Below are 22,215 nucleotides of genomic sequence, written 5' to 3' on the forward strand. Positions count from 1 at the left end.
CGTCCCCTAAGACGTAGGTTGTTCTCAGCAGCTAACTGGGGGTGGGCAGATGGGCCCAAGAGGTAAGGAAACCCCCCCTCCCTGACTGAAGAATGTTACTCCTGTCCCAGCCCTGAGAGGGGACTCGGGTCTGACCACAGGGCAAGACCCGCACCCCGGTCCCCAGCGAGTCACAGCCTCCCTAAGTGCACTTGGCACCTGGCGACACACCTGCCAAGGCTGTGCCTCTGCCCGAGGAAACGGTGACACACTCGCCCCCAACCTCACCCCCCACTGGGGATCGAATGTCAAGGAGCGATTCTGCTTCCCCAAAAAGAGAAACAAGTCCACCAAAAAATTAAACACACACAGCAAATGCGTGGGAGCAGGACACGGGGGTGCGGGCCCCACGGGAAGGGCACACGGACTCTCTGGACGCACCCCGGCAGCTCCCTGTCTGATTCCCTTTCTGCACAACCAGCCCTCGGTAGAGACGCCTGGCTGACCCGAAACCGCCGCTACCCCGAGCCCAGGAGCCCACATTCGACACCGCCCGCAATGGGCATCCACGCCGAGTTCCCTGCAGCTCCTTCCACCCGCCTGGACCCCTCCCCCTGCAGGGCAGGCTGAGGAGGGGTCATCGGAACAGGAAGACGACGGGGTGAGAGCTGGGAGGCGGCCTGCACGGACAGGGCCCTCGAGGCACAGTGAACAAGCCTGCTGCCTTGTTCCGAGCCGGAGCCCAGGAGGCCCGATCCTAGCACAGCCCTGAAAGCATGCGTTCAAAGTTAAAGTTAGACTCACGCAAAGCTGCAGCCCCTAGGGGAACTTGGGCTCCACACAATCCTCCCTTTGACTAAAAACCACAAGGAAACACCCACGGCATACTTCTCGATTAAAAAAGGAAAGTGAAAAATAAGGTTCTTCTTCTTCTTCTTCTTTATAAAACTAACTTGTGCCCATTCCATCAAGTCCGCACTTCTGTTAGCCTCCAGGGAGCCCGAGTCACGCTGGGCAGAGAGACCAAGGGCGGCGGAAGCCTGGGCACGTCCCAGGGCTCTGAATTGGCCCTTCTTCATTGTTGTCACTTCCTTCCTCCGCTTCCTTCAGCACAGCAGAGCCACCGAGGAGCTGCCCGGGCCAGCAGCCCCGCCCCCCGGGCACCATCTGTCCACGGGGCCAAGGCGAACTGGGGCCCCCCAAGCCTTCTGAGGGCCAGCGGGGACGGTCCCTCAACTGACACCCTTGCACATTAGGTGCCTAAGAGTGACAGGCACGGTGCCCAGGCCTGGGATGGAGCCATGATGGAGGGTGGGCAGGTGAGTAAGCTGGAGGGAGGGGTGGAAGGAGAGGTGGAAGGGAGACTATCTCGGGCTATGAAAAAAACACCGCCAAAGAACAAGGGAGTGGACGGCAGAGGAAAAAAAGAAAGTGAGGTCACTCAGTTGTGTCCGACTCTTTGCAACCCCATGCACTGTAGCCTACCAGGCTCCTCCAGCCATGGGATTCTCCAGGCAAGATTAATGGCGTAGACTGCCATTGCTTTCTCCAGGGGGTCTTCCCTACCCAGAGACTGAACTGAGGTCTCCCACCTTGCAGGCAGAGGCTTTACCCTCTGAGCCACCAGGGGTGGCAGAGGACGAGGGTAGCTATTTTGACAGAGAAACCAGGGAAAGCTTCTTTGTGGTACCCGTTAAAGTGAGACTTGAGTGAAGCAGAGACGAGGGCCGTGTGGACATCTGGGAACGTGAAGAGCACGTGCAGAGGCCCTGAGGAACGATGTGCAGAAGTGCAGAGGCCCTGAGACAGGATGCCGAGGGCCGCCAGGACGGTGAGCGTGGCAGGCGTCAGGACGAGCAGAGAGGCAGGCAGGGGCCTGGGGACACAGGGCCCCGCAGTCCACAGTAAGGAGTCCGTGTGATCAGGGCGGGAGAGGACACAGCAGGATTCAGAACCTGGGAGGGCTGTGGACCCATCCATGTCCCAGACAGACCCTCTGGCCACTGTGTGGGGAGCAGACTGGGTGAGGGGCACACACGGGGGGAGGGACACCAGTTAGGAAGCTGTAGTGCCACCCAGACAAGGGGGGATGAGAGCCCCAGGGGGCAGAGGGGAGGTGATGAGTATGGTGGGGCCAGGGGCACTGAAGTGCCAGCGTCACCCTCCCTGGCACAGACACACAGGCCTGTGACGGATGCCGACAGGCAAGCAGGGTGCCGAGAGATGCGCACAAGGAGAGAAAGATCAGAAATCTGAAACAGTTCCACGTACTCTTGGCATAAGGCTTACCCTGGGCAAGCCACATGTTTCTTGGGGGCTCCGCTTTCTCATTATAGTACCCAATTCGTAGGGGAAATATGAGTAAGGCAAGGTGATACTTAGTGTCTGGCGTGTTGTACATGCTTGATAAAAAATACACTCCCAACTTCTGCTTTTAACACTCCGAGTGGTAGCTCTGCCGATTTAGTCATCGAATAAACTTTATAATTCATATCATCTCTCTGAGCCTCCATCTGATAAATGTAAACCAATGATGATTGTACCCTCCTCAAGCACTTGGTGCGAGATGGAATGAGACATTAGCTGAGCAAAGTCTGGCCCTTGGTAAAACAGCAGCTGAGGCCCTCACTAAAATGGTAGCTGAGGCCCTCAGTGAGATAGTAACTAAACCTCTCAGTAAAATGGCATGAAGCCAACACACCAATCATTCAGCTAGATGATTTCTAAGTCTCCTTCTAGCTCAAGGATCCCCAAACTCTAAACCAGTCAGCTTCAAGTCCATGAATGAGTCAACTCTGGAGGTAGGAAATGATGCGAGTGACGCAGGCCGAGGTGACAAGAAGCTGGAACTCCCACCTCAAAGTGAACAGAACTAAATGCAGGCGTTTCTACTCAGGTGACACCTATTGGTCTGAGTCACAGGCTCATGTAAGTGTAGGGGTGGGAGGGAGCTTACAGAGCAGCACCCCCTGTTTCAGAACCAAGGCCCCACCGCTCAGAGAGGAGAAGTGTGAGGGCTGGGGCTGCACAGTCAGGCTCGGGCAGAGGTGGAAGCTGATGAGGCTCCACGCCGGCTGGTGAGAGAGCAGGAAGGAGAAAGCAACAGAAACCCCACGGTGAGAAAGAAAGGCCTGGAGAAGGGAGGCCTTTCAGACGAGCAGAAATGCCCTTCTTGCCACCAAGAGGTAAAGTCAAATGTCTTAAAGGACCAGGTAATATATCAATGAGCTGAGCAGCCGGTGCAAAGGCTGATGAATGTGCCTAACCTACAGATACTCACACTCAGATTTTTCCTCTTTTTAAGAATTATATCACCAGGGCCATCGCTAAGTTGCCTGGCATTTTTGTACAAATTAGGAAAAGACACCTCTCCCTCTGCACCCTTAGAAGGCATGTGTCAGGACACTGTCTTGATAAAAATGCAAATGTGAGTAGGCGCCCTTGTGATAGGCAGCACCCTTGTGCAGTGCACAGCCTGTGCAACTGTACCCAATGACACACAGAAGACTCCCTGGGCTGCGACGGGGGACCTCTGTCTACATTCCATGGTCATATAAAAGGCACTCAAATGCCACAGCAAAGGTCATATGGGGCAAAAAAACATGTTCACTATTAATACTTAATTCCTAGTCAGAACCCACCTCTGAACTAGTGTCCAAAGTAGTCACCAAGAAGGCTGCTGCCTCAGGGCCTTTGCACTCACCGTTCCCTTCCTACAGCACTTGCCCTCAAGACAGTGACACAACGTATTCTCTCCCTGACTCGAAAATCTGGTTAAATCTCACCTCTTCAGAAAGTTTTCCCTAGACAGCATCCTCACCAACTCACAACTGTCTTCCATCCCCCATCCTGCCTCATTTTTCTCCTTCTTGCTTTCTTTTTCACTAGATTTATTGTTTGCTGTGTGTCTCACTTCATCAGAACACCAACTCTGTGAGAACACGGGATTTTGTCTGTTTTGTTCGCTAATCTATCCCCATCTCCAGTCAGCAAACTTTTCCCAAAAGGATATGAATCACCAGGGGATCTTATACAAGGCAGGTTCCAACTTGGCAGACTGTGGAGAAACCTGGGACTCTGCATTTTGAACAAGCCCCCAGGTTCAGTTCAGTCACTCAGTCGTGTCCAACTCTTTGCAACCCCATGAATTGCAGCACGCCAGGCCTCCCTGTCCATCACCAACTCCCGGAGTTCACTCAGACTCATGCCCATTGAGTCGGTGATGCCATCCAGCCATCTCATCCTCTGTCGTCCCCTTCTCCTCCTGCCCACAATCCCTCCCAGCATCAGAGTCTTTTCCAATGAGTCAACTCTTTGCATGAGGTGGCCAAAGTACTGGAGTTTCAGCTTCAGCATCATTCCTTCGAAAGAAATCCCAGGGCTGATCTCCTTCAGAATGGACTTGTTGGATCTCCTTGCAGTCCAAGGGCCTCTCAAGAGTCTTCTCCAACAACACAGTCCAAAAGCATCAATTCCTCGGTGCTCCGCTTTCTTCACAGTCCAACTCTCACATCCATACATGACCACTGGAAAAACCATAGCCTTGACTAGACGGACCTTTGTTGGCAAAGTGATGTCTCTGCTTTTGAATAAGTCTGTGCTATTGGTCCATGGACTGAACTGAGGGGAGACTCCAGCGTGGAGCCCGGCGTGTGGTGAAAGCCCCGTCAATGTTTGTTGAATAAATAAGAGAGAAGCAGGAAAACCACTCAATCCTACTCCAGGCTTTTCTCGCTACTTTTTAATCACACCATCCTGCCCACAACAATACCATCGTGGCTTTTATTGTCAATGTATCATTTTTGGATGGAGAGAGAAAGGATACAGGCATAGATGTGGGATACAGCCAGTGTAGGCTGATGGATTCTTTTACATCACTATACCTGCTGCTGCTAAGTCGCTCCAGTCGTGTCCGACTCTGTGCGACCCCATAGACGGCAGCCCACCAGGCTCCCCTGTCCCTGGGATTCTCCTAGGGACAGGTAAAGCCAAGGCTTAACAAACATTTACTTGGGGCAGCTTCCAAAACTATTCATTAGGGCAGTAGTTACAGTTTTACAATAAATGTCAAATTAGGGAGATGGAATTCCCTTAACAGCAACCTAAGTTTGAATGAGAGAGTTCCATTTGGTTAAGTAAATGATGCCAAGAAGATCCACTCAGCTTTACTTACTACTTGGAAAATCAAAATGTGTGCCTTTTTAAGCTCCACAGTAATAATGGCCTTGATCATTTATTGGCAATTTTAAATATGCAGGGCATTCTGCCAACCTCTATAAATTACACCGCCAGTGATGAAGGCGATGACAAGAATGCACCCAGCCACAAGGACAGACACAAACTGCCCCTTGAAGGACTCGAGAAACTGGTGACACTGGAGCTCCAGGGAGACGGTGCCCCCGCCCCCGAGGGTCCGAGGAGGGAGGTAAGGCTTGGCCTGCGCATCTCTTGTATCTTTCGGACTCGGCATCATGTGAATGCACTTCCTTCCCCAAAAGTAAGTGGTACAGGAAACCAGAGCTGGCTGTACTCAGCACTGTCTCACACACTCATCCCCTCTAGATCCTAAAAGAGAAGTAACATGCTTTCCAACGCGCCGTGAGGGACCTGAGACCCCAGCGGTCAGCTGATCCTTGTTCACAGACATGGCAACTAGTGTGATGAGAACAACTCAGGGTGGGCAGGAACCCAGGTGCGGGGAAGGGCGACAGGCAGCACAAGACTAAGCACCCTAGCAAGGGGAAGTCTGTCTTGATGTTCAAATAGACGGGATTTATTTCCTGATTCTTTTTCCCCCAAATACCTAGGCAACAACAGAAGCCCTTAGGAGCAAGCTGGAAAATTATCTAAGGATCATCTACGATTCCTAAGAGGGCAGGCTTTGGAGCTGGAGCCTCTAGGCTCAGGTCGAGGCTGACCCACTTCCTTAACCTCTCCGTGCCCTCGGGTGTTCCCGGAAATCATGGCAGCATGGCATCCACTCACACACGGAAGGCATGCAAAGCAGCTCCCAACCTTAGCTATTTTCCCCGGAAATCATGAAAATAAACACAGACTCAGTAAAGGAAGGGGGCAGGGCAGAAGCTGGGTGCCATGAGCTTACGTGTGCAAGCGTGGGGAAAACACCAAAGCAAGGAGATTCGTTCTCTCCAGGTGACAAGGGGGCTGTCTGCTTCCTGTTTTATATACTTTTCAAATGCTGAATACATACTAAGATAAGAAAAATAGAACAAAAATCATATATATATGATCACACATTACACATACCTGATGCACATAAACACACACACATACATACAGTATATGTGTGTTTATACATTTATATTAAAATATTACATATATGTACACACACACACACACACTTTTCCAAACCTGAGTCAGAATGTTCAGAATCAGCCAAAAGCAGTGAGCCTGAGGACCATACACAACAGGGGAAACAGTTTGGCCAAGGAGCCCTACAGGTGTGCTTTTAAATTCAGCTCCAGGGCTTCCGTGGTGGTCCAGTGGTTAAGAATCCACCTGCCAGCGCAGGGGACTCAGGTTCGATCCCTGGTCTAGTCAGATGCCACATGCCACGGGGCAACTAAGCCTGTGCCACAACCACTGAGCCTGCGTGCCCTAGAACCTGTGCACGGCAACGAGAGAAGCCCCTTAGTGAGAAGTCCACGCCCCACAAGTAGACAGGGGCCCCTGCTCACTGCAACCGGAGAAAGCCCACACACCGCAACCAAGACCCAGCACCGCCACAGATAAACTTCAGTATAAATTCAGCCCCGCCACGCCTCAGCTACGCAACCCTGAGCGAGTCCTCTGACCTCACCCAAGGCACCTGCCAGCAAATGATGGGCACACGTGTCATCGTATCATCAGTATTGCGTTCGTGTCCACCCCAGCGCCAGGGTGACAGCATGAAACCAGACTTCCACACGGGAAAAAAAGGCTCCCTTCTTTATCCTAACAGGATGGTCCAGAGGAAGACAAATAACAACAGGGATCAGGGATGCTGCACACACGGGGAGCGCTTGGTGCACGCCAGGCCCCGTCCTATGCGTTTTCCCATTTTAAGTCATTTATCTTTGCAAAAGCCCTAGGAAGTAGGCATTGGTATCGCCCTCTCTGCTAAGGGGTGTGACCTTGAGCCTCAGTTTCCTCATCTGTAAATGGGGTTAATAGTGCCTCCTGCAGGTGGCACACAGGGGAAGCTTGGTCAGAGTCACTAGTGACCGTCTGCTCCCTGGGGAAGGCACTCAGCGCCCCCGAGCTTTGCTCACAGAGCAGGGACAGCATGCCTGCCTGAGCCCCTCCATGCAATGCGCCTGTCACACAGTAAGCGCTCAATAAACAGACACGATTATGGGCAGAACCAGCCCACAGTTCTGGGAGGCTCGAACAGGCAGCCCTAACCTCCACGCTGTCTCCCAGGATTCAGAGGATGGTTCTTCTCAGTGCGGGTTCTGCCTGTACACCTCTTGTGTCCACGTCAGAGCCACCACTCACCGGCTGGGTGACATCAGCCAAGTCTACCCTCTCTGTGTCCCAGTGCCCTTGTCTGTAAAACGAGTCATCCTACCACCCACACTCCACTGCGTGGCTACAAAGATTTAAGCAGCTCACTCGAAGGAGAGTCCTCAGAAGATGCTGAGCACACGTAGCCGCTATTGTTCAATCCCCGCGCCTGGCCCTTGACAGGGACCCACGGATTTGTTTATGAACAAGTGAAGCTTCCTCTCTATGTTCCCACTGGTTGCCAGACGCACTGCGAGCACTGTTCTCTTTCTGGAACAGCTCTTCCTTCAAGATACTAGAGCCTCCGTTCTCTGCTTACCCTGGGGGCGAGGGGTGGGCGAGGTCTGGTGGTCACCCATGAGCACCTATAGTCATTTCCATTGTCCCGTGAGCACCTCATGCTTCCCTCGGTGTTTCCGGCGTGCAGTCAGGCGAGCACGCTGCACCATCCAACCCCGCGCCGCCCCGCCCCTCCACCCGTGCAGGCCCCGCCCCCCAGTGCAGGCCCCGCCCCCTTGCAGGCCCCGCCCCCAGGATCCTCTGTTCCCCGCCCCGCCACGGCTCACCTTGAAGGCCAGCCCCTGTCTCCCTGCTTTCGCAAGGCCTACATGAGCACTCCAGCCCCAGCCAAGATCACCCAGGGGGGGCTACATCTGGCCCACAGATACACTTGGTTTGGTCTGTACTCTTTTATTAAAAAAAATTCTTTTTTTTAATTAGTGGCCAGTGTTACAATCAAAAGACTGGTACGTAGACAAAGGCAGGGCAGTGAGGACGGCTCCTCCTAAAGCTGGCCTCGGCATCCCCACCCCAGCCCAGCCCACCCTCACCTTTAAAGGAAAAGGCCGGGTCAAGCCAGCCCCAGACGGTCGCCCCCTCTGAAAACAGGAGCATCACAGTGGCGAGGGCAGGCCTGCTCAACCCTCGGGACTCCAGCCTTCCCCAAGACTGCGGCCACACCGTGCCTCCAGCCTGTGACCCGTGTCTCAAAAAAAAAAATCTGATTAGCCTGAACACAGCGAGAACCCGACCACCTCTCAGGCTTCCCATCCCTCAGTGCCAGTCCCTGTGTCGCCCAAACCATGAGAGCCTCCCGCGTCTCGCTGCTTCTCTCCCAGCCCCCCGGAAGGCAGTCCTCAGATGCAGCCAGAGGGATCCCGCAGAGACCCGTTGTTCCCGGCCCCCACCTTCCGGCACATGAGTCTGCAGAGCCCAAGGCCCGAGTCTGCGCATCCTCTGGGACCCGCCCTCTACTCGCGGGTCCTGACTCAGCCTGCCCTCCCCACGCAGGCCTCCTCTCTGTCCCCAGGCCGCACCCAGCGTGGCCCTGGCCCCCCGGAGCGCTCATCCCCAGAAACGTGCACCTTCCGGTCTGCGGGCTCAGATGCTAGCTTCGCAGGAAGGCCTATCCGACCATGCCCACTTCCCCTCCCCCACCCCGGCAGGTTTTCCCACAGCACTTATCACCTTCCAACACACTATTGAATTTTCCTATTTATTAGATGTATTGTTTATCTCACTGCAGCCAGAAAAGTCAACGCCATGGGGGCAGGAATTTGTCTCTGTTTCGGTCACGGCTGTATTCCCAGCGCCTGGAACGGGGCCGGGCACCTGGTAGGTGCGTAGTGATGAACTCCGAGCCAAGGAAGGAGCAAGATGAGCCCCCGGTGATCGGCGCACACGCCCCTCCCCTGAAGCTGGAGCGTCGTTTCCTCTCCCTTCCTTCCCCAGAAGGTCTGATGGAACCTCTGTCACGCAAACGCAGCAGCCCTGATCGAGACCAATTAGCCTCAGCAAATCCTGCTTCCGTTTCCCCAGCCAGCCTCACCGAGCACAGGGTTTTATGAGTCGACAGAAGCCAACACGCCCAGCCGATTGCCAGAGAAGTGAGGCTCCTTGTCACGACTCCAGTTTCGCCTGGTAAGGAGGAAACCCCATCTGGCTTCTTTCTCCCCTGTCTCAGATGTAATTTAAAGTAAGTCGCAGCAAGGACAAAAGCCCAAATCCAACAGGATGAAAATCACTGTCCTGTCATCTGTTTTATGAGAGGAAAGCTCGGGGACTTGACTGGCCTCCTCTGGGCTGGGAAGGTGGCAACTGGGACAGGTGCGGCTGGCCTCCGGGTTTTCTCCCTGCGAAGCTCGGTCCTGCTACCCAGGACGAAGCTGAGATCAGGTTTCTGCATCTGCCAGGAATTTCTCCTAAAGGAGCTGCCCATGTTGTTTCCAGATGTCTGAACATCTGTTGGAAAGAATCAGGAGTATTGTCTTTGGAGGTGTGTAGTGTGCTTAAACAGCCTCGGATTTTGATTACTTTCTAACAAAAAGGATGGCTTTCCAATCCTTCTTTCAGTTGAAGACACGTCCCAGAGAGTGGTGAAAATAACATTTATCGAAAGCCCCCACACAAGGATGGACGAAAAAACTGAGTGTCCTCTAGGGGAATTTCTAATGCAGGATTAAGGTGAAAGGGTCTGGAAGCAGGCAGGAAAAGGGTTAAGTGACAATGGAATTATACAGGCAGCTCTCAACTGGGGTATTATGAGCTCCCATCAGCTAAAGAGCCAGGGAAACACTTAAAGCCCAACCTTACAAAGCTGCCTTTGAATGCCAGTTTTGTCCACCCAAGGACCACTGCTTCCTGCCCTGAAATAGAACGAGGAAATGATGGCCAGGTTCCACCAAAAGGCATGTGGCTCTTTCGAGGTGAATTGAGTGGTTCCCTTTCTCTGATCCCTACAGGTCAAAGTCAGGTCAAAGAGCTAAGATACCCAGACTCCTCAGAAAGAACCATAACCTATTCTTTCCTCAGAAAGAACCATAAATCGGCTCTAGTTCCATGGGATTTAGAGCTTTCTAGGTGAAACTTCCTGGAGAAGGCAATGGCAACCCACTCCAGTACTCTTGCCTGGAAAATCCCATGGACTGAGGAGCCTGGTGGGCTGCAGTCCATGGGGTCGCTAAGAGTCGGACATGACTGAGTGACTTCACTTTCACTTTTCATTTTCACGCATTGGAGAAGGAAATGGCAACCCACTCCAGTGTTCTTGTCTGGAGAATCCCAGGGACGGTGGGCTGCCGTCTCTGGGGTCGCACAGAGTCAGACACAACTGAAGCGACTTAGCAGCAGCAGCAGGTGAAACTTCCAGGTTCATACACCCAACCACAGACTTGCCATCATTGCCTGGATGCCTCGCAAGCCCTTCCTAATTCCCTCACCCCACAATGAACTTGTAATCTTCCCCTAAGAAAATGACTTTCACCCCAAGTCTTCCGGAGTGGCAGATGATACTTCCCCTCCACCCACAGCTAAGCCAGCACTGAGTCCTGAACCTCACACCATGGAACCCATTCTCTCCCCTCCCAATGCCACCTCCCCATCCTCACCACCTTGGCCTTCCACCTGGCACTGCCATAGCCTGTCAAATTCGCCTCCCTGCTTCCTCCCTTAGAGGAACCCACTCCTTAGAGGGAAGCCCAAGCGATCCCAAAGTGTTCAATCAGAATCACCTTCCTTCCCTGCTCAAAACTCGCCACTCCCTTCCCCTTGCCCTGAAATAAAACCCTAGTTCCTCATCTTGGCTTATGAGTCCTGCCCACCATCACCCTCCAGGCTAGTCAAGTGATGCTGGCCTTCCTTCGGGTCCTCAGAAGTTCTTCCCTGCCTCAGGACCTTTGCATGTGCTGTGTCCTGTACACGGAACACTCCCCCTCCGCCACCACACCAAGAGAGACAGAGAGGATGGGCAATACTCCTCTCTTTGCTGGCTCAATCACCTGCTCCAGGCCCCAGGTGATAAGTCACCTCCATAGAGAGATCCTCCGTCTAATGCAGATCATCCAAGTAGTGGTTGCTTGGCACAGCTCGTTCTGTCTCAGCAGTCACCCCCAACTTTCACATCCAGCAGATGAACTCCCAATCAGCTGTCAGTCTACCTTGGAGTCCAGGTATAATCCCAATGGCCTCATCTGGCCTGCCTGACCCACACACATCTCAGCAACAGTCACACCAAACCATCCTGGTCTGCTTGGCACATCCTGCCCACCCCCTCGAGTTCCACCAGGGCACAGACCTCATCCATCTCACACCCATCAGTACTTTACCAGTGCCTGGCGCACTGCCTGGCACACAGAAGGTCCTCGACAAAATATTCACCGAGCAAATGAGTCATGAGATCTGAAAAGCATTTAAAGTTTGGAGCAGACTTTCTTCCCAGACCAACTGACATTCAAGAGAAAGAAAAGACAAAAGAAAAAAAAAAAACAGCTGAACATGGCATATGCTTAAGATTTGCAATTTTATATTTAAAGAAAGAGGAAGAAATGGTCATGTACTCATTTTATTTTCATATAAAGAGGCGCATAAAACCACTAGGCATACAGAAAAAGTGAAGGTTTATAGTGTGGCAAATAAAGAGAAGGGTGGGAGCCAGTCACTGAGAGGGAGAAGAGAGCCAGGGCACAGCACAGAAATAGACACAGATGGAGAGAGACAGAGATCAGGGGAGAAACTGGCAGGAGGTCCTAGGCAGGGTGCGAAGCAGGGCTCTTCTGGGATTGGAAGGGCAATCCTCCAGGCTTTGACAAAGGTTTCCACACCTCCTTAAAGGTTGAGAGTCCTTGTCTTCTTAAAGCCCCCTCTTCTTGTCATTTTTCAAAGAGGGCTTTTTTTTTTTTTTTTAATGACTTCCTAAGCTAAAACAAATCAGGGGTTAGCACATTTCATTTTGAAGAAAACCCAACCTATTCAAATGATTAAAAAAAAAAAAAAAGGCTTCACTTTGTGTCTTTTGAGGATATGGCTATAAATTTTTTAAGTCATACACTGGGTTTTCAAAGTAATGAACCAGAAGAGGGGCAGAGGGCCTTCCCTGGCGGCGCAGTGGCTCCACTGTGGGAGGCGGGGTGGGGCGCAAGTTTGATCCCTGGTCGGGGAACTTAGGCTCCTGCGTGTTGCATGTGCAGCCAAAAAAAAGAAGAAAAAAGATGGATCCTGGGGAGCTGCTGGAAGGAGAAGCGTGAATGCCAGGCACGGCGTAGAGGACACCTTCAGAACTGCATCTGCAGTCTACTTCCTTTTCTGGAACTTTCCATGGCCCCAGCCCTTGATGAATGGGTGAGCAGAGCCTTGCACTGCACATGGTCTGACCTATCTGGCCAAGCTAACTGGACAGTGGGTGGCACCCTTCCTAATCAGAGCCAATTAGGATCTCCCTAAAGGTCAGGATTTGGACTCCAACGAGCTGGTGAGGGACTAAAATTAAGACAGCATAGAAAATCTGACAGGCAGGAGGTGCGGGCATCTTTCCACCAGGTCTTCTCTGTCTGGTGAGAACGAGGAGGCAGGGAAAGTTGGTCTGCAGAGAGATGTGGAAGATGAGAAAAGCTGTCTAGCAGGCAAAGACAGACACCAGAGTCCAAATTCTAAGTCCACCATTTGAGAGCTATGACCTTGAGTAAGGTCCTTGACATCTCCTTGACCTAACTGTAACTACTTCCTTGGGCTTTTCTGAGGATTAAATAAATTTAGCTTAATACAGATCTCACTTGCAAAGGGTCTGACATGAGATAAGTGCTCGCTAAGTGTTAACTATTATTTGCATCATCTTGCTAAACTGTGAGTTCATGGGGGTGAGGGTTTCTGGCTGTTTCGTTCATACCATATCCCAGAATCTACAACCATGCCTGGAACAGAGCAGTGCTCCACAAAGGGTTGCTGAATAACCAGAGAGCAAAGACACCACGCAGCCCCTCGAGGACAGATACCGTGGGCACAGCCCCCCAGCTCTTCTTGTTTCTTCCCTGCTTTGCCTGCGCCAGGATGAAAGCCAAATCCTCCCTACTGGTTGACCAGGCCACCCACGCCCTCCCCCGGCCCTTCACAGTCCAGTTACGTTGGCTCCTCAAGTTCCTCTGCCGTAGTTTGCTTCCTTCTGCCCCCGGGCATTTGCACCTACTGTTCCCACCACGCATCCTCAGCCCTGGTCTCGTCGTCAAGGAAATCTTACCAGGGAAACCTTCCCCTGTCTACACTGACCTCCATCTTACACGCCCAGAGCCTCGTGCACGCTTCCTTCCTGCCACTCGCCACAGTTTGCAATGTTATTGTTTGTATGATTATTTAAGTTAGCAACTTTATACCCCCAGATTGTGAGCTCCATAGAGAAGAAGACCATAGCTTCTCTCTCAGTCTTTACTGAACCTCAGCATTAAGCAGATGGCAAAGGGCAGGTGCTCAGCAGATTCCTGCAGGACGTGTCTACCTGTTGACTGGATTGACTGAGCAGAGAAATAAATCTTGGACTCGTGACTACCAGCCCAAGTTCTTCTTGAGCTGAATCTCCTGACCTGATTATATGTAACTCCAGTAGGCTCCTCATACACTCCCCCTTTGCTCACTGCCTTTCAATGAGTTTCTCTCTCGGTTACAACCAAAGGCTTTGACTCCAACATACCCTGCCACCACCTCCAGGCCAGGAGGTTCTCATCCTAGAGTAGATAAGCCTCACTTGATAACGATATGAAGATTTTCTTTTCTAAAAATCAATTTTCAAGCATGATGGAGCAAATAATATGAGACCAGCCCTACCATCATAATCTATAAAATATGACAACAGTTGGTAAGTCCACTGCTTTCGGGGCGGGGGGTTGGTTAGAAGAGAACAGGCACACGGATATGTGAGGCTGAGCCCCTTCGCCATCCACCTGAAAATACCACAACACTGTTACTCGGCCACATTCCAATATAAAATAAAAAGTTAAAACAATGCTGAATATATTTGAGATCGGAGGTCATGAAAGGATAAAGACGGATGTGCCTTTTCAACCCAGGAAAAAATAAGCCAACTGCTTTCAGGCATTAGACAGCAGGCAGCATACGACTGTGCTCCGTGAGGGAAAGGAGACACGCGAGGTGAACCCATGTCCCCTGCAGCCCTCCGCTGGGGACACTCTCCCTCCCGCATGCAGAGCGTGGAGTTCAAACAGAACACAGAGGTCCTGCTGAGCAAGGGGTGGGGGCAGGGTTCCGAGTCCCAGGCTGTGGAAGCAGCTAGATTCTGTGAGTAAAGCATCAGAGATGGGGAAGGGGCTAGGGGGGTTCCCCAAGTCCGTGACCAAGGGCTGGGCTGAGTAATCACAGGGGCAATGTGCAGGGTTTATCAGAAAGAGGCAGCTATAGGGTAAAAAGGGAAACAGAGAAGCTGGAGGTTCAGCGGAGCTGGAATATCAGAGTTCTAGCCCATCAGAGAGGAGTGACCTCCCCAAAAGGCATCCGAAAAGACCAGGCCTTAAGAATGAGGTCGTGCCTTGGAGTAAAGCCTACTTTGGACCCACCCTTACACAGTCTAAAACCAAGTCTGCGACACCCTGGCCGTCCAGAGGTGGAGAATCTGCCTTTCAACGAAGAAGACACAGGCTCCACCCCTGGTCTGGGCAGACCCCGCATGCCTTGGGGCAGTTAGCCCATCCCACAGCTGCTGAGCCCACACTGGAGAACCCTGGAGCCCCAACTCCTGGGCCCTCACGCCTCACCTAATGCAACCCACACGCCAGGGAACCCACGCTCCGCCACAAGAGAAGCAACGAGACACCCGAGCACTGCAACTCGAGAGTAGCCTCCGCTCTCTGCAACTGGAGAAAAAAGCCCGCACGCGGCAACGAAGGCCCAGTGTAGCCAAAAATAGATAAATAAACAAAAATTTTAAGTAAAAATTTAAAACCAAGCCTCAATTAGATCCACAAAAGAAGGACTTTACTGGCTAACCCTATGAAGTTGAAGGGTACAGGGAACACCTCGGGCTTTGCACAGGTCCCCCGTAACAAAGAGTAAAATCAAACCCATGAAAGTTCAAAGTGACTAGTCAGAAACTGAACTACCTTAAGAGGAAGACAATAAAACCAAGAGTCTCTACAATGCCCAGCGCACATCCCCGTCCCAGTATCAGCACACAGCCAGCAATTACTAAACGTGCAAAGAAAGAGGAAAACGTGCCGTGCGGTAAACGAAAAGCAATGAATAGAAACAAATCCACCCAAACTTGTGATGTTAGATTTAGAAAAAACAATTACCAGGGTTTAGAAGTTCCGACTAGTATCACTAAAGTCCTTAACCAGGTACACGCACTCAAAGCGATCTGTGGACATTTTAGGGCTTAAGGTCTGTATGTTTGGTTTTCGTCTGAATTGTGCTCATGTCACACAGCTTCAGCAGATGCTCAAGAATCTGCATTTTTAACAACTACTCTCAGAGGTTCTGATGCACCATCAGATTCTTATCATAGAATATTTTGATAAGTATTTTGCCTTCACTTTATACTTTGCCCTCACTTTATACTTTTAAATACTTTGCCTTCACTTTAAGGCAAATTAAAAAAAAAGTTAAATTAATTTAAATATATTAAAGGGCTGGTTAATTGAGTTAGCAGGTAAGCACCAGTCATCAGTTCCTGGTTAACCAGACTATACAATTAAGAATACTCTGATCATTTTGGAGGGAAAAAAAAAAAAATTCTCTACTTATTTTGAAAAAAATATCTGAGGTTAAATCAAAAGCCACAGACATAAAAGATAATGATTAAGGAAAAAAACAGTAGGAAATGCTCTGGGTATAATGTAAAGAGAAAAAAAAAAAAACCAAAGTACAAGTTACTGTAACATCAAGTATATAAATATACAGTGATAGACACTGCCATGTCTGGGAATAGAAAACAAGCAACAGGAAACATCAAAAGGCTAAACATATATATATATATATATATTCTAGGTAGTTGGACTGTGTATAGTTTTAACTTTTTCCCACTTTTCAGTATGCTGATTTTCCTTAATGGACTCTCACCTAAAATTTAAACACAAAATGATGGCTTCAGAAACCTTCAATCCAAACACCTCCACTAAAGCTACAGTAGTTTGTCAATCAGAAAGAGAAGGAAGAAGACAGAGCATGAATATCACTTCGATCCTTATCCAGCTCAGGAAGACTTTTTTCCTGGCTTCTGAGTGGCTTTTTTAGCGTCCGACACTCAATCCGAGACTTCCCATCCCTTCGAGGAATAGGAAGCTGAGACACGCACCGCAGTCTAATAAGCACCAAACAGAAGCTCCGCAGCAGTGAGCGGCCCAGGGGCCCACGAGGACACGGGAGGAAGGGAACGCGAGTCCATACCTGAACAACAGGGTGGCCGCCCGTCGGGGCCTTGACAGCCCCGCGGCTGCCCTCCGTCTCGTAGTGCGCTCGGTGGTGTGGCTTGGGCTGCACCTCGATCCGCAGCTCGTAGGCGCCAGACTGGTGGGAGAGAGGCCACTCGAGCGGAGGGAGGGAGGCGGTCACTGGGATGCTGGAAGGAAGAGCAGACAGAGCGGTCACGTGCGCAGTGAGACCCCCGGTGCCCCGTTCAATAAACGTAAACGGCCCCTTCCCTGAAAACCATCCACCCGCACCCGGTAAGGTGCAGGCTGCTGGGAGGCACACGTTCCTGAGACATGATCGGCGGGGCTCTTCACGAGGTGATCTTTCTCCTCCTCTGTTTTCTCTTCCATCTTGATGAAGACGGAATGACTGACATCGCAATTTCTGAAGCTCATTTCACGACATGTTAGTTCTAGCACGTTTCTAACTGCTGCATCTTCTTTTCCTCGGGGAATTTTGAAAAATATCACCTCCCACCTCTAAAGGATAGTCCTTACAGGATGGTTTGTTTTTTTTTTTCCCCCAAAGGAGTAAGTGTGGGACAAGGAACTGTCACAGAAATCAGGGGTCCCATGGGGTCACTAACCTGCCATGTGACTTTAAGTAAGCAACTTCAACTCTTACTCTCAGTCTCCTATAACCACAAATGGACTAGATGGCATCTGAAGTGTTTTCCCAGCTCTTATTTCTATGTCTGATTATCTCAATTAAAAATAAATTTAGGAAGAGGCCTTTCCCAGTCATAGTCATTACTTCTCGGGTCAAGTATAGAACATCTAACCACAGGGAGGTGTCCGGCTTTGGCATGGATGAGCCAAACCACTGAGATTCCCTACAGTTAAATAGGAATGAAGGTCAAGAGCATGACTGGAGTTACACACCCAAGCTCCAGTCCCAGCTCCATCTCCAAATACCTGTGTGACTTTGAGCAAATACCTCCATCTCCCTAGGCCTTAGCTTCCTCAACTATGAAGTGGAGACACTGAGATCACAGAAAGAGCTTAAGTCCAATAAATGCTCAGTAAATATCAGCTATAATTATTTTTCATGTAATGTATATTTCAAATAAATGTTACTTCCTGTTGACAATCTGTATTAATGGTATTGGTAGTGTCAGACAACCTGACTATATTATTAATGATATCGAAAGTTGTAAAATCTTTGAGGTCAAGCCATTAAGTTTAATTTTACTATAAAATCTCAACCCCATCCAGCACACACAACAAGTACTTGATGTGAGCTTGGAATTATGTCATTGAAGAGATAACTGAAGGCTTGACAGTCTATATCTAGAGCATGCACTCAGAGTCCCAGAGAATCTAAAAACATTTTCCCAAGATCACAGAGGAAGACACAGTCAGAGCTCCAATTTAAGCCTCTTGTTTCTTCCACACCTCTTCCTTATGTCTTATCTTACTAATTTATTTAAAATAGGTCCAAGGAAATATTTAATTCATGGAGTGAGTCTAGAGCAATGCCTGGTCTTCCACGAATATTCAGTGGGTGGGTGGATGAACAAATGGAAGGATAAATGAAAGACTGAACAAGCAGTTTTATTTCACGGAACCCTCGCGTGTTCAAAGTAGCTTTGAAGCTGCAAATGCATGAATTTGGGTCACTGTGTCCTGATTTTTCACATGTAGGAGGAAACATTAATCTAATCAGGATGGTCTTTCCTGCTAAGTCCAGAACTGCCAGAAGCTACTGGACTTAATTAAGCATTTGCAATGAGGCCAATTCTGTTCCTTCTCTCTTAGAGCAATTCCAAGGGGAGAGGGGGAAACCTCACACACTCCATCAGGGCTGCAGCTTAACCTGAACATACCACTCAACTCATCCTCACATCCTCACTATGCAAGCACATCTCTAGCCACTCTTTATAATGACATTGCCCCGTGAAGTTCCTCTAACCCTGAAATCTCAAGGTGTCCAAAGTGCCTTTATTTCTACCTTGGCTACAGTTCCAAGATGCCTTCAAGCTCTGCCTACAACCAAGGTGCCCTCTGTGTTATATATTCTTAGTCTCACACTCTCAATTTAAAATTGTTTAAAGTTAGCAAATTAAGGCTTATTGAAAAATCACTCCACCCCTGTATTAATCAAAAAATATAGTGAGTAGAAGATTCAATTCAATATCCCTAAGTACCAACTTCTAACTTTGTTTGCTTCTAGAACAACTGGAATACAATCTTAAGACTCAGACCACTGGAGTGAATCTGACATTCTGCACATGAACTTCAGCCCCTGTAGAGTTATCCACACTCCCTGAGATAAATATCATCATCAGACTTCTTTGAATGACCCATCCTCTCAATCTAATAGAAAACTCTTGGAAATGTCTCATGGGCTGGCACAGATTGGGCACTTGGTAGGGGCGGAAGGACTCTAACCCATCAGAACCTCTCAGATCAAGCCACGTAATAGAGAGGAAAGGGTTTCATATACAATCAAGTCTCAGATAAATGCCTCACAATCATGTCTTACATTAATGTTCCTCCTCACTCCCAATCATGACACAAATCATGTTTTGGAGATCAATCCAGGAGTTGATTAGGAAGAACAAGGGGTCAGGAATCTCAAATTCTGGTTTCCAACTTGGTCATGATCTAGCTGGGTACTGACAGGAGTGTTGCTTCACCCCTCTGAGCCCCGGTTTCTCAACCTGCACCAGCTGTTGTTCTTGATTGGCTCCAGGAAACTTGAGCCTCAGAGCTCTGTGGCCAGATGGCCTTTGAAATGACCGCACATTCTGCCCACAGCTAGGAGTAGCCCCTACACAGAGGTAGTCATTGAACCCTATGAAACCCAGAAACTCCTTTTCTCACGGGACACTGACTGACCTACGATGGCATGGTGTTCTCAGAACCTGCCCTGGAGGACACGTCAGACCAGAAGCTCCGTTCAGTCCACTTTGGTCTGGGGTACAGGGGAGTAGGGGGATTTTGACAGTTAACATTTGAAAAAAAAAAAAAAGACTTGCATTTGCTAAAAGCAAATGACACTTTAAAAACCACTGGAGTAATGGTAACAGCATAAGGCTTCGATTCTTGACCTGATAAAACAGCATCTGCTCCCAATTGCTGTGCACCTCATTTTCCTTATCACTGAAATGAAGACAAATATATAAGCAAACCAGGTTTGGGGGAGAATTACCTGACATAATCCAGAGAGAGAGCATGCTAGAAGCGTGCCTGGCACACAGCAAGCATCCTGGCATGCTGGTGACTACCATCGCCAGCATCGTCACTCTAACAGCTATTGGGAGCTCAGTCTCCTAGCAGCCAGCTCATCAACAAGGAAGCAACGAAGTGCTTCCTCTGCAGTGATAAGATTCCCCTGATAACAGTAACAGCTGTCTCTTTCACGAGCTCCTACTTCTGTAGGTTCTATGCTGAGTTTGATATGTATTCTCTCACCTAATCCTCAACAAGAATAAATGAGGTCCGTTCTGTTGTTATCCTCACCTCACAGGTAATGAAGCCAGGCCCAGAGAGGTGCTCAATGAGAACGAAGATTCTGATTGATTAGCAATGTCCGCCTTGGGCATAGCATCGAAAAGGTGCTCAAGGACAGAGAACCCTGCATGACTAGTGATGCCTGACCTGGGCATAGCAGGATGGCAGCGACACTCATGCCCAGGATCACACAGCCTGTGAGGGGCAGAGCCAGGACTCAGGTCCAGACTGGGAGACCCCAAGTCTGCACACTGCAGTTTGCCAAGATTTGAAGCTCCTTGAAGATTCTGGCTCCCACATTTTCAGAGGGCCTCTATATCACTGACTGCGATATCGAAACACACAGTAGATGCCTACCAACTTCAGTTCTTCTTATAGAAAGATAGTAAATTCCACGTGTTGAGGCTACCTTTGTGCTTACTAGCATGTCAGCTCCACGAAGGCAGAATCTCTTTCCATTTTGTTCACCCTTTTCTCCCCAACACCTGTTACTAGTGCCTGGCACACAGCGGGTGTTTGATAAACACTTGTTAAATAAGTGAATGAATGAACACGCCAGGTGCCTTAGGAGCAGTCACAGGCACCCTGGGACCATCCAGGAAGTCAGGTACACTTACACCCACTTTAGAGACGGGAACACTGCCACTCAGAGATTCTTTTCCCCAGAGAATTTCGAGATCTGGCAGCCAAGAACAGAGAGAGAGCTAGGATTGAAAATCAGCCCAGCCCACCCCCAGTCCCATGCTCATCACCAGAAAACCTCCTCTTAAAACCAGACCGCGGAGTAAATCCCTTCCAAAGCTGGACTCACCTGCAGATAGGAATGGCCGGCACCAGCTGCTTGGGCCAGGTGGGTGGCACCAGCAAGATGGATTCGGGGGCCGAGTTCCGCCTCTCCTCCTGCTCGCAGGGGCCCAGGAACTCCACGGCCGGGTAGAGGTGGCGGGGCAGGCCGGCCTTGGGCGGGGCAGCGGACACTGGCGACGGGTCGGGGCTGGTCTTCCACATCTTGGGGGGGATCCCACAGGGCGAGTCGCCGGCGAGGCTGTTCAAGGCATCCATGAGGGCGGCAGGGCCGGCCGAGGGGGGGTACCCGGCGGGGGCGCCGTCGTCCCGGGGCTGCGGCGAGGGGCTCCGCGAGCGCTGGGGTGAGGCTGCGGGCAGCGGGGCAACCGAGGCCCCGGCGCACGAATGCCGCCGCTTGGTACCAGGCGACGAGGAGCGGGAGGCCGGACGGGGCACGGGCGAGTGGCGGCCCAGGCAGCTGTCCTCAGCGAGGCCGGTTCGAGGTGACATTATTGGCGAGGTTCTGGGGGAATAATGAGCAGGGATGTTTTGAAACTGGGGACACAGGTCGTCGGGCCCGCCGTTGTTGGGCGAGACGCAGGGCGAGGTGTAGGGGGAGAAGGTGTCGGAAATGAAGCTGGCAGAGGAGCCGCTGCTAGCGGGGCTCAAGCAAAGCGGCTCGCGGTACCCCTCGAAGCCGGGCACGGGCAGCGTGAACCTCGGGCTGGCCGCCACCCCCGGCGGGGGCGGCTGCTCGCCCAGGAGGCCAGTGTCTCTCACGCGGAAGGGCCCCCCTGCCTGTATCAGTTCGTGGGATGGAGTGATCTCGATCCGAGGGCTCAGGCCCGAAGCCCCCGGTGGCTTGGCCGGGCTCAGAAAGTTCTGGGGCCCCACCCTATCCGGCTCTCGCAGCCGGCCGGGGGGCTCGCCAGAGAGACTGGCCAGGGGGCTGTATGGCTTGAGGCCATAGTCCAGGACATCATCGGGGTAGAGTCCGGAGGGTGGGCTGGCCACCTTATGTGCACTCGGTTCTTCTGGAAAGAGAAGGAGGGAAGGAGGGGTCTTTTTAAGCCTCTAAAACACAAGTCCTGATGCACAACAATCACAGGTTGGGTTTTGCCTCCTGTTTTCTTTTTTTTTAACCCCCACTGCGCCAAACCCCAAAGCTAGAACCTCCTTCTCTCACAGAAGGAAATTGAGGTGACTTGATCCCAGATTCCCTGAACAGAGACCAAAGCGGGGAGGATTTAGCACAGGAGCACAGCTGGCCCGAGCCATGCAGCCTCAGCCAGAGACCTGGAAG

The 22,215-nt window shown here is 50.8% G+C and overlaps 1 protein-coding gene across 4 annotated transcripts in view; it reads right to left on the reverse strand.

Annotated features, from left to right (window-relative positions):
• NFATC2 (nuclear factor of activated T cells 2) overlaps nucleotides 1-22,215 on the reverse strand; it is a 160,489-nt gene that overhangs the window by 101,564 nt on the left and 36,710 nt on the right. For 2 of the 4 annotated variants that reach the window (XM_061437973.1, XM_061437974.1), the window contains exons 2-3: nucleotides 20,938-21,435; nucleotides 16,648-16,819 (exon numbers count right to left, since the gene is read on the reverse strand). In XM_061437973.1, the coding sequence (XP_061293957.1) occupies nucleotides 16,648-16,819; nucleotides 20,938-21,422 (657 nt within the window). In that variant the 5' untranslated portion in view covers nucleotides 21,423-21,435. Of the gene's footprint in view, nucleotides 1-16,647; nucleotides 16,820-20,937; nucleotides 21,947-22,215 lie in introns of all 4 variants that reach the window. The other 2 variants (XM_061437972.1, XM_061437971.1) reach the window with 1 other exon arrangement.

Source organism: Bos javanicus, chromosome 13 (genome assembly GCF_032452875.1).
Source record: "Bos javanicus breed banteng chromosome 13, ARS-OSU_banteng_1.0, whole genome shotgun sequence".
NCBI lineage: Eukaryota > Metazoa > Chordata > Mammalia > Artiodactyla > Bovidae > Bos > Bos javanicus.